At 45.4% G+C, this 12133-nt stretch overlaps 1 protein-coding gene across 1 annotated transcript in view; it reads left to right on the top strand.

Moving 5' to 3' along the window:
* Positions 1 to 4780: 4780 nt before the first annotated feature.
* GARNL3 (GTPase activating Rap/RanGAP domain like 3) overlaps positions 4781 to 12133 on the top strand; it is a 33134-nt gene continuing 25781 nt past the window's right edge. Inside the window, exons 1-7 of the mRNA XM_059486256.1 lie at positions 4781 to 4963; positions 7135 to 7204; positions 8519 to 8593; positions 9882 to 9981; positions 10438 to 10556; positions 11181 to 11245; positions 11826 to 11889. Of these exons, the coding sequence (XP_059342239.1) occupies positions 4908 to 4963; positions 7135 to 7204; positions 8519 to 8593; positions 9882 to 9981; positions 10438 to 10556; positions 11181 to 11245; positions 11826 to 11889 (549 nt within the window). The 5' untranslated portion in view covers positions 4781 to 4907. The remainder of the gene's footprint in view (positions 4964 to 7134; positions 7205 to 8518; positions 8594 to 9881; positions 9982 to 10437; positions 10557 to 11180; positions 11246 to 11825; positions 11890 to 12133) is intronic.

The following is a 12133-nucleotide window of genomic DNA, read 5'->3' as shown; positions in this document are numbered from 1 at the left end:
ATTACAATTTCAGTATCTCTAGAAGCTGTCCCATCCACCCACCCAGCCCTAAGTGGCAACCCTAAGTGGCATCCCAACTCTGGGGACACTGGAGGCCTGAAGCTCAACATCCACCCTCCTCCTCACCCTGGCTCTCAGTCCAGCACCTGCACAAAGGCCCCCTCACCTCCCCTCAGGCAGCTCCAGGGGCTGGGAATAGCCACTGGACTCCTGCCCCCCCATCCCAAAAGGCACTCTTGGGCTGGTTCTTGGGCCCTAGAACCCTCTGAGCCCCCACACCCTGAGCCCCTCATTGGTACCACAGGGCAGGGGCTGGGATCCCCCAGGCATAACCTGCAGGCCCTGTGCTGCATCTCCATGCCTTCCTCCCATGGCATTTATCTAGCCTCAGCATTTCCACCACTCCACATTGTTTTGGGCCTGGCTCATGCCAAAATCATTATTCCTCACCCTGGGGTTTTATATCCCCACTGCTCTCACAACTGGTGTTTCAGCCCCAGTCCCACAACCCTTACCAAATTAACATGAGATATCTAGTAAAGAAAACAAACCAAAAAGATGTATTAAAACAGGCAATAATAAAATAACACAAGTAAGAAAAAAATCATTACAAGTAAAAACAAAATAAAGTAATAAAAATACAAAAAGCAAGCTTTATTCCTCGTATTCTGAACATTTCTTTAAATCCAGAAACCGCGAAACGGCTACTTCCCAGCCCCCAGTGACAGCAGGCAGTGCCCCCCCCCCCCCCCCCCCACCGCGCCACTCCAGGCCCCACACCAGCCGCCGGCTACCCGAGCCACGCAGGGCGCGGCAGAAAGAACTGGACACGGCCGGCCCCAGATACGGCCGCAGGCGTCGCGTCCGTGCTCACCAGCGCTCCCCCGATCAGCCGCCGCGGGGGTCCCGTCCTGGCGCAGCGCCGCTCCTCGGATCGCGCATCCGCAGCTCCCGTCGCTCCCAGCTTCACCGCCGAACTGATGCCATTGCCGCCCCAACGCCCGCTATTTATGCCCCACGGGCGGACAGCCAGCCAATCACAACCCGAGGCAGCGCCTGCCGGCTCCACCAATCCCAGCCCGCAAATTCCCGCCGCGCTCGGCTCCGTGACTCCCCGCGGTCCCCTCAAGCGCTGCTCCCGCCGCCGCCATTGCTGTGGCCGCGTCCGCCCGCTGCCCGCCGCCTGCCCGCTTCCCTGGACCAGAACCTGATCCCGACCAGGACCTGAACTGGAAGCTCCCGGCCGCCCTTCCCGTCCGCAACAGCGCCTGCCGAGGCAGCGGCAGCGGGGACGCTGCTCCGCCGGCTCCCAAAGCGGCGGTGGCGGGAGCGGCGCCTCAGACGTACGGGCGAGCGGGGCCACTCTGAGGCGGCGAGCCGCGACTGAGCGGGCTGAGATTGGCGGGACCGCTTCCGGTTTGAAAGGGCGGCTGTGATTGGACAGGGCGGACGGAGAAAGGCGGGCCGTGATTGGCAGGCTTAGGAGCCGTCAGGCTGAGGCCCGTGGGAGCGTGGGGCGGAGCTCGGGCTGCCCGAAGGGCGGGCGGCGGCGGCGGCGGCGGCGGCGGCGGCGGCGGCGGCGGCGGCGGCGGCGGCGGCGGCGGCGGCGGCGGCGGCGGCGGCGGCGGCGGCGGCGGCGGCGGCGGCGGCGGCGGCGGCGGCGGCGGCGGCGGCGGCGGCGGCCGCGCTCGCCAAAACCCCGTCCCCTTCTCCGGCCTTCTCTCGTGCCCAGGTCCCGGCGAAAAGACCCCCGCAGAGCCCCTACCGGAGCGCCCCATCGGCACTCGGGGCAGGAGGCGGAGAGGAGTGTAGCCCGGGAGGGGTTCCGGGTCGTCTTTGCGGCAGCAGGGCGGACTAGGGAGCGGCGGCGATTTGGTGAGGAGAGGGCTCGGGAGCGGGGACGGCGTGCAGCGCCCGCTGCGGACTCTGGGTGCCTCTTCTACCGCAGTGCTTCCGCTTCTGCGGGGACTTGGCCTGCCCCGACTGGCCGAGATCAGCACCCTGACCAAAGTTAAGTGCCCGCGTCCCCCTGCCCGCCCTCCGCCTGCTGCGGGCCCGCTGCTCACCCTCGTCGTCGGATGTTATAGATGATAAAACAATATTGGCTTTCACATTCATAGATTAGCTTTTTGCATTACAAGTATTTTGATATGGTAAAACTTATACTTACTTTTAACTGCTTTGTATAGTGTAATATGCCAGTTTATGTATGCACTGTATATTTCATATGAATAGTAGCCTGATAAATATATCGTAGGCTTTAGCAAAATGTTGAAATAGAAACTAAAGTACTTCTATGTAACTAACTCAGAAAATGGTGTAAAGCAATTATTCTGTTTCTTATAACTGCAGACTGCCCCTACCAAGTGATAATAGTGACAAAAAGAGCTTAAGCATCCAGGAAGCATTTATCGACTCTTATCGGTATTATCAGGTAGTGTGAAGCAACAGGATAAAACTACAGGAAGAAATAAAATGTGTAGACCTCATTTACAGAACGTTCTGCAGACAAGTCAGAGTTCCTGGAACATCAAAAAGTCAGAGGAATGTTTGAATAATGTGTAAGTTAATGAATATGCATGTAACCTCAGCAATGTAACAGTATATAGTGAACATGATTTTAAGCTACCTCTGTGCTCTTTGGCTGTGTGCTAAAAGCATCCCAGTGCTGGATTATTTTGTCCTTTTATCCTTTAATAAACTTTTAAAAATTTTAAAGAATGAACTCTGTTTATCACATCAGTGAAGCTTAAGCTGATCTGCATCCAGGTGTTTTGGGACCTGCTGGGGCAGGCCATCGAGGTAAGTGGGGGGCTACTGCAGTGGAGGCCAAGTATTTCAACACAATAGCATAATCAGCAACGTTAATTTTGTGTTCTTCATGCAAGCCTCAGCCTTAAGAACTCTACCAGCCTCTAATAGGATTAATAATACGCATAGTAAGTGTTACTAGTATTAATATTTAGGTAAGAATTGTTAGTGTTTACACTGGTAGTAAGTATGTTAGCTGGTATTTACTGTGAAGCTCTGCTCTCCCACAGTATGACAAGGTCCTGAAGCTGTCCTCAGGTGCACAGTTAGGTGAGCACTGCTGTCCTTACCACGATCCCCCGATGGAGCCATGCTCCAGAGACGGGCAGCAATGAATCTGCAGATGCCTTCCCAAGGTGACAGAGCTCGCCCTCCTTCCCATCTGCAGTCAGGGGATGTGAAGGCAACCATTGCTGTCCTCGGCTTCATCATCTCCAGTGTAGCCAAGCACAGTATAGACAATGAGTCTCTGTCAAGTGAGCTGCAGCAGCTGGGACTGCCCAAAGGCAGGGGAAGCCCTCAGGGTGGCACCATCAGCCAGACCTGCTGGGATGTTGCTTACAGTTCCCAGCCCTGCCTTCTTCACACCGAGATGGAGGGCAGGCTGCCTGCTGTGCTGTCCTCCATCACCTCCCTTCTGTACCATCAGTTCCTGGGGGCTCCTCAGGTGCTTTGGTGAGGTTTGGCAGCTGCAGGTCTGGTGTGAGCAGAGGGATTCTTCTCTTGTCTCCCCTTATAAGCAAAGCATGCCAGCCAGCTGTGCTGTTTTACATGTCACTGACCCACAAAATTGCAGGAGACTGAGGACTCGTAACAGGTGCAGGACAGGTTCAAAAGGAACTTGGGACAAAACCTCTATCTTTGTCAGTCCAAAGGGACAGCAGAGCTCACATCTGCTCACAATAATCCTCTGGAGAGCGGAGCAATGTTTGTATGGAAAGATGACTGGGGGTAAAATCAGTGGAAACCGAGTTACATTTGTGTCCTAACAGGAGCTATAATGGGACAGAAATTTTAGGGTAAAATACAGGTGCTGTTCTCAGGATGGAGCTGGGTTGGCATGCTCCACGATGATTCCCCATACAACCATAAGGACCTGCTAAGGGGGGTGGAGTGGAATGGGGCACCACAACCAGGCTCTGCCAAAATCTTTGCAGGGGCAGCAACTCCATGGTACTTTGAAGCTTATTAACTGCATAGCAAGGGCTATTTGGCATATGTAGGAACACTTTCCAACCTAGCATCTGAAGACCAATTTAGAGGAGGCGCCTCTAAGTCGAAAGCCAGCCAGACCTTATGTTCTTAGCACCATTCATTTAGAAGAAATCCTGTGACATTTGCAAATTTAAGAGGTGACACCCCCATTCAGACCATGGCTCCTGGGTGCGAACAATAGCTCTTCAACAGCAAGGAAATCTGCATGCCCTAGTGTCTCAAGGTCACTTCACCTGAGAGTCCAGAGACCCAAATTCAGCCAGAGTCCTAGTTCCCAGAAAACTTCTGCTATAAGAAATCCTTCAAAGTGTGCAGTTCTAGGAGTGGAAATCCTACAGGAAACACGAGGCTTCAGGCTCCAAATGGGATCTCTTTTCCACACAGTGGAAAACTCAGCAAGCCCTTCTGGCAAGACCAGTTCACAGGAGGCCCACAATTCTCAAGGGCCAGGCCTGAGAGATCCGACTCCATGGAAGCTTTAATCTGAGAAAAATCCTGTGATGTTGGTACTTTTAAAAGGCAGAATGGCACATTTAGACCCTGGCTGATGCTTTGGAGAGGGGCGATGCTGCCTAAGGTCCTTCCCCACCCAGGAGCGAAGGACCCGTTTGATTCCCCTGGCGGGACTGCAGCTGTCGGTGGCGGGGGACGGACGGGTGGCTGTCAGCCCGAGACTACAACTCCCGGCAGGCCCTGCTGACGGCGCAGCGTCTGACGCAACGGCCGACGCGGCACATGAGTGGTTAGCGGGCCGAGGTGGACGCGCGGGGCCGTGCGCTGGGAGAGCGGGATGTGCGCGGGCGGCTCCCGGCGCCTCTCCCGCGCGGGACGGAGCCGCGGCAGCGACGCTGGAGGGGCGAAGCCTCCGTCTGGCCGCCCGCATGGAGCTGAGCAGCGCGGAAGGGGCGTCCACCCGGTTCCTCGGCCTCACTCAGCGGTACCGGGGGCGGGGACCCAGCTCGGGCGGGGCGGGAGCGCTGCTGCCCGCCGATGGCGGAGGGCGAGGCGGTGCTTTGCTGCCGCGGGCCGGGAGCTGCAGGAGCCGCCGCGGGCGAGCCGGGCCGGGCGCTCCCGCGGTCCCGGTGGGGCGGCTGCCCTCGGGCTGGCGGAGGCGCAGCAGCCCCCGAGCTGCAGCCGTCTCCCTCGGGCTGCTGCCGGTGCTGCGGGCGGAGGCGGACGAGCAGCTGCGGAGTCGGCTTCGCAGCGTGTTCAGCATTGTGAGCAGATAGCGCTGCGATATCGCTGGAATTACACGGCTGCTGACTGCGTTAGTGCTTGTGACTCTTTCTTAAATGAAAACAGATGGACCGGTAATGACTAATAAACACATAAATGACAAGGAGAATGGCAAGCCCGAGAAGCATGCAGGCTGTATCCTTCTGATCGCACAGGTGCGATCTGCAAACTCACCCCCTTCTGCCCCTACCCTCGCGACCCCCACGTAAAACGCTTTCCAGTGTCGAGCTTCTGAAAGACAAAACTTGTGATTTGGCACTAGGATCCAGAAAACGTTTATGTTTAGATTAGCAAATGTGTTTAATTTTGCTGCATTGATCAACTTTCAGGACTGTTTTGTAGGAGCTTCTCTTAAACGGGAAGAAGCTAGTCCTCTCTCCTCTTCATTGTTGCTGTTCATTTATACAACTGCACCTATGTTTCCAGAAAAATGGGAAAGGGAGGTGGAATATACCGTGTAGATGCTGTGAAAATGCATGTAAGCTGGTTAGTTACATTCATATGAATGAAGGTGCATCTGTATTTAAATATTTTGCAATGTAAGTGAATTTTAAATTATTAAGCCCACATCATGCGAAGCACTGATGAACTAACCTGCTCGGTGCTGGCAGTTCATCTTAATAAGATGAAAACTACTCTAAAAGTGTCATAACTGGAGCAGCCCTTTTTCTTATATAGATCAGGATTGAGGAAGGATGTAATTCAATGAAGAAAATTAATATGAACAGTGATTTTTTGATTTTAATCACAGTGTATTTTTTAAATTAGCAGATGTGATATGTTAGAGTCGAGTACAGATCTTGGTGGTAACCGAGAATGGAGAGCCAGAGAGGTATGCAGGCACAAGGATTCCTTAGGGAGTGTATGCGCTTAGGCAAATTGCATGATAATGTGAATTTTACCTGTACCTAAGTTGAAGCCTGATTTTTATGAGGTTGTGTCTGTAGCATTTATGTTGATGTGAGAGTCTGCTTTAATTACAAGATATGAAGCAGGTGAGGTGTGATATAAAGTAGTTAGGTTGAGAAGAGGCAGAGATTTGCTCTTGGGTATATTTCTGATTTTTAAAAGGACTGCTAATGTGTTTGAAGTTTAGGTGGTTAGAATTGGGACACAAATGACAATATTGATATTTAAGCAGTCTTGTTTTAATAATTAGTGCAGATATACTCGTGTTTTATGAATTATTGAGAGTGCTGTCAGAAAAATGCTTTTGATATGAGAGGGTGTGGTTTGTGGCAAGGCAGTCTGTCTTCAAATTAGTGGAATGTAGTTTGTGAAGAGGTGGTGAGTAATGCGATACCGTGGTACGAGGTTGGTACTGCGGGTGGATTTTGCACTTGGCGTTCCAGGATTACTTTGGTTTGCTATCTTTGTCAAGATGGTGGAGGGAAACCTTTGAAATGCTGTTGTTTCCTCATGCTGCTTTCAAGTTAAAGTGCTGGTTTCTTTTCTCATTGTGTGTGGGCTGAAAAAAGACTGAAAAAATCAGTAGCAACCTACTAAATGTGGTCTTACTGAGTTGTACAGTGCAGTTGTCCTCTTTGAGGCTTTAAGTTTACTTTTTGAACGTGGTTATGAGCCACCACCTGCTTTGGAACTCTGATTGCGTCATGCCTTAGTATTTAATTTAATCCTCGCTTTTGCTTCCAGTCAGCACATGGGTATTTGCTTTGGGTGTAATGTGAAAGCCAGACTGCGATGGCTGCTAGAGATTGTGCACGCTGTAAGAAGTGTTCCCTGCAGCAATGATTTTATGTTCTGTGAATCCTGTTCAGCAGAAATTATAATTTTTTTAATGGCAGGGTGTAGCATTGCGGGAAATGTAAGACTAGTTGACTTGTGTACACTGATGAAGCGTTTCTATTCCAGCTCCGTCTCTGAAGATCTGGGTTGCAGACGCGGAGAGTTTAGCAGAAAGCATTACGGATCTGTGGAGCTTGTAAGTACACATAGCCTGTCCTTCAGTTTATCAGCTTATAATGCAGAGCTCTAATCCTTTTCTTTTCCAAGTAAAAGAGTTGGATCTAGTTTGGAAAATGTGCATTCTCAGCTAGACTTGAAAGTTATAAGCTAATATAAAGTGGCTTCTGAGTAGATATATATCAGACCTGTGATGGGACATCTTTTTACTACCTTATTAATTAATTTTGCATTGTAACAGGAAAGGAAGCTTTATATAAATACTGTTACCTCCAGATGGAAATTGAACCTTTTTTCCTCTTAGAAACTGAAGATGGCAAAATATTAGGGTAGTATTTAATGAAGTACTAGCAATTACGTAAGCTCTAAAGTGTGTACATGCTTATGTGTGTACATACGCGTGGACGTAATTTTATACGTACATGAGTCATAGTAGGGGGAGAGGGCTGAAAACTAAATGACCTAGTCAGAATTAGGATTTTGAAAACGGTTCCCTAGAATCTGTCAGTTATTCTGCATTTTCTTGAAATTTAGAGATTAGGTTGGCACTGCGTTTTTCTCATATATCAATTTCTTATGCATTGTGAAAATATGTCAGCGGTGTCATTCTGATTACAAGGTCATAATGAAATGACATGAATTTACTGTAGGATAACGGAAGCGGGGAGGAGTTAAGAAAATTATCTCCAGCTCTGTTACTATGGGATGAAATCACAAGTTTTCTACAAGTGATAGTTGTAATTTTAAAGTTAGTATATTTAGTAATGTGTGTGTAAATTGGGTGTAAAATGGTGGCCTAGTTGCTGGAAGTTGTATTGTGGGAACACCATGTTCCTTTCTCTTCTTTCCTTATGTTCTACATAAAAGATGTGTGTTTTAATCCAAAAATACAAGTAATTGGTTTTCTGGTAAGAGGCTCTTTCATTCCTGGTACTTAAAGTCTTTTGCTGGAAAATAAAAAGTTATTTACAATTATTAATTCACAGTAAATTCACATGAATGGTCTTGTTTCTTGGTTGTTTTTCTTAAAAATTCTGCTAGCATTTTATGAAAGTGTATCATTTTTGGAGTACAGATGTTTAAAGGTTCTTGTTGCCCTTTCAAATTTCTAAATGTTTCAAACTTAACTTTTCTTGCTTCATGAAGCATCTGATTTGTCTCGGAGTTCTTACCGGGTCATTGAAAGTCTTTAGTCAAATTGGTAATAGCTAGACTGATCCCTTCTCTGTGGGGAGTCCTGATTGCTGGAACAAAAAGAAATGGTAGTAAGTTTTGATGGCTGCTGGTATGGCTATTTTTTGAAATAGAACCTCTGTGTTAAACTCTCTTATAGCTTATATCTAGTGATGCTGATGGAGCCATTCAAAGAGCTGGACGGTTCCGTGTGGAAAATGGCTCCTCTGGTGAGGTAAGTGCCCAAAAATACTCATAGAATGCTGAAGAAAATGATTCAGCTTCAGTTATTTTTCACTTACAGAAGATGCATTTGCAGTCATTTTCTAAGGAAGAGGACTTTGAAAAACTCTCGCATTTCGTTTTGGTAACATTTTTGTTTACTTGATCGTGTTAGGAGAAAAATATCTCTGATTGATGCTTCCCAGTCTCTAGTTCATCTCTATATGTATCCTGTCCTGTTGCTACTATGATGTTCAAGCTGACCTCTGTGCTTTAAAGTTTGCTCCTTGGCTTGATGAGGTTTAGCTTCATTTTTTTGACCCTTAGCTGTCTTTTGCCAGCTGTGCTTATCTTTAAATAAGAGAGAAAGAGTTTGAGTGGAGCCTTGGAGAGTAATTCCCTTCATCTTTCTTGCTGCTAAACTTGCAGTGTGTCCTGCAGCTACTCCAGTGACAGTTAAGTTTCCACTTACCTTCATGTTTTATCTTCCTTTGAAAAACTTTCATCAAATCCCATCTTAATACTGGAAGAAAGAAGACCAATATTCTAGAGATACTTGTAAGGCTTTGGTAAAGTGTGTATTGAACTAATAGTAACAGCGAATTGTTACTGATCATATGCTTCTATCCAGCACTGGCTGCAGAGTTGAAAGCAAACTAACTACTCTGCATTGGTTCTTTGGAGAGTTGTGTTTGGTCCTCTGTCTTTTTAGCTCAGTTTCATGCAGTTCAAAAGCTGATTAGCTCATATCATGGAAAGATTCGTAGAGTGGGTAGTGGACGGCCGCATGGTCAATGAATGCGGAGAATGGCTTTTTCTTCACATGTTAAGTCATAGTGGGAAAGTCCTTGAGGGACGCTTGGGAATTTACCTTACTTTATGAGAAACAGCACTGAAGAACTTCCAAATAATGCTTTGGTCAAGCAAGGAGACTTCTTTGGGGATTAATTTGGGAAGAACTGAGAAAATGAAAGCTGAAGGCATTAATTTATTTAAGTTTTAAAAATGTTTGTCTTCAAATTCCACATTGAAAGACCTTCTTTTCACTGACATTCTGACATTACCCCTAAGAGTGGTACAGTAGGACAAGACTTACCTACTTACAGAGAAATTAGAAAAAAGGGTAAATGAGAGGTAGAAATTTTTATTTCAGCTACACACCAACTGACTTCGTAAAAATCCTTGCTTTTTAAGTAGCAGTGTACAGCTAAAATTTCACTTTTTATTTGCTTTTGCCTATATTTTGTCCTCTTTTTTTTTTACTTGGTATTGCATGTAACAGTCTCCCAATTTGATTTCAGAATATGGACTATGCTCCGGGTACGTGGCATAGAACGGATGTGCATTTGGAAAACCCAGAGTATCATACAAGATGGTACTTGAAGTATTTTTTAGGGAAAGGTAAATATTTTTTTGCAGATGGATTGGAATTTGGACCAATGAAAATGTAATTTGCAAAAATGCTGTTGCTGTTTCTGTAGTTTTGAACTGTTACTATTTCAATATGAAAAAAGGTATGGTGTTCATTTAGTATTAAAATATTTTCTGTCCTGTACCTGAAACAAGTCCTTGCTTCATGTGTCTTTAACCTGAAAACAGAGGATGGGTATCTGTAAGGAGTGAAACCCTTGCTACGAAAAAGGGATGTTTTGAAATTCTTCATGGCTTTGAAAACTGTACCAGTCTCTTTGGGTGGTTTTTTTACATGGCTGTATATAAGTATGTAGTTATTTATGCAGACAGTTATATACTTTTATGTATGAATGCATATGTTTACAGGTGTCTCTCTGATTCTGCACGAGGGAATGGGTATGTCTTCCTTATGACTGATGGTGCTGCTTGTTTTTCTTCCAACAGTTCATCAGAATTATGTAGGTACAGATTCAGAGAAGAACCCTTTCTTTCTGTCTGTTGTACTGTCTGAGCAAAATAATCAGCGCATTCCTCAATACCATTCAATACTTTGGAGAAAAACAGTAAGAAACAAATACTTAACTGCCATTCTGACTTTTGTTTGTTTTGGATATGTTTATCATATGCTTTTCCTGCTTTCTTCAGAATTCCAGTATTTATTACATATTTTTATTTTGTATAACAAGAACATATCATTCTACCATAGTAGATAACACTAAACATTATACTAAATTTTTTGACAGAAATCTGTACTGTTAGTTATTTTCTAATTCTTCCAACAGCTGTTGTTTTAAGAAATGATGCCTAAATTGTTCTTGGTTACATCCTATGATCAGTTTTAGGCACTGACTTTATACTGCTTTTAGGATTTTCTTGTACAATGGTAAGAAAATAGGCAGGTCTGATACTGGTTTCACTATTTTTCTACTTCACGTTCCATGAGATTCTTTTATCCAAGCAATTGTTTTAAAATTCTACTGTAGGCATTTATGGTTCACTTTTTTTTTTTCCTTTGCAGCACCCGTGAATTTTATTTTTCTTTAAATCAGCAGTAAATATAGCTGAGTAAAATTACCTTGGTTTTCTTCCTTCTTTCTTGACTTAATTGTTTTTATTAATAATCCTATTTGAATATGCAGAAAAAGTGGGTATGTCCTGTAATATATCCTAGCTTTTCTTGTTTACAGGGTACTCAGAAAATATGTCTCCCTTACAGTCCCACAAAAACATTATCAGTGAAATCTATATTAAGGTATGTATTTACAAATAAGTGATCAGTTTAGATATTTGCCTGTATACCTTTTCCTGTAATTCAGAGCTTGCGTTCTGTGGTTTTTATGATAAATCTATAAAACATTTAAAAATGGTTTTGCAAGTCTTAATCATTGAAGGCAGGAATAAGTGGTTTTAAAGCCTGTTCTTGACCAGACAAAGGGAAAAAGTGTGAATTTGTTGCTGAACTTGTCATTTTTCATTTGACTTGCCTTGAATTATTTAAGAAGGGAGAGGACTAGAAAAATGCTCACCGTGATTCTGTGTAGAGCCGAAGTGAAGGGTGATGGAACAGAGCTCTGTGCTTTAGAAGGAAATAAATTTAAACCTCATCTCCTCACAGAATCTTACTAATTTCTGTCTTTGAAATAAAAAATAAGTTTAGAAAGTCTTGGAAGTTAGTATTTTGGGAAAGAAATGGCAGTTACACAGAACATTCCAATGAACAGAGGCTCTCCGAAAGATTCATTTTGTAAAAGCTGTCACTGCAATCAGTTGGTGGCTCAGCCTTGAAATGTGCACTTGCCCTTCTATAAAGCACTATTTTGTTTGCCTTTCAGTGCTATGAGTCTTGATAAATTTGAGAAGAGCCCAAGAGAAATTTTTCATCCTGAGATACAAAAGGTAGGAAGTGACTTTTTTTTGTTTGGTTCTTTTTCTTTGTTATTTTCTGGAAATCTAATTAATTAAGTATAGGTACTACTGGTTTGTTTCTTCCAGTAGCAGCTGCTGCTGCTGCTGATGATGATAATAGTAATAATGTTGTAATACTACTTAAACTGTCTTTATCCATTGAACTGGCCATTTCAAATCAAAATTTCTAAACACAAATCAAACCATCATCCTTGTAGAATCTTTAATAAGAGTG

This window comes from Ammospiza nelsoni, chromosome 20 (genome assembly GCF_027579445.1).
Source record: "Ammospiza nelsoni isolate bAmmNel1 chromosome 20, bAmmNel1.pri, whole genome shotgun sequence".
Taxonomy (NCBI): domain Eukaryota; kingdom Metazoa; phylum Chordata; class Aves; order Passeriformes; family Passerellidae; genus Ammospiza; species Ammospiza nelsoni.
The sequence above is the reverse complement of the archived record's forward strand: the minus strand, read 5'-3'. Positions and strand labels throughout refer to the sequence as shown.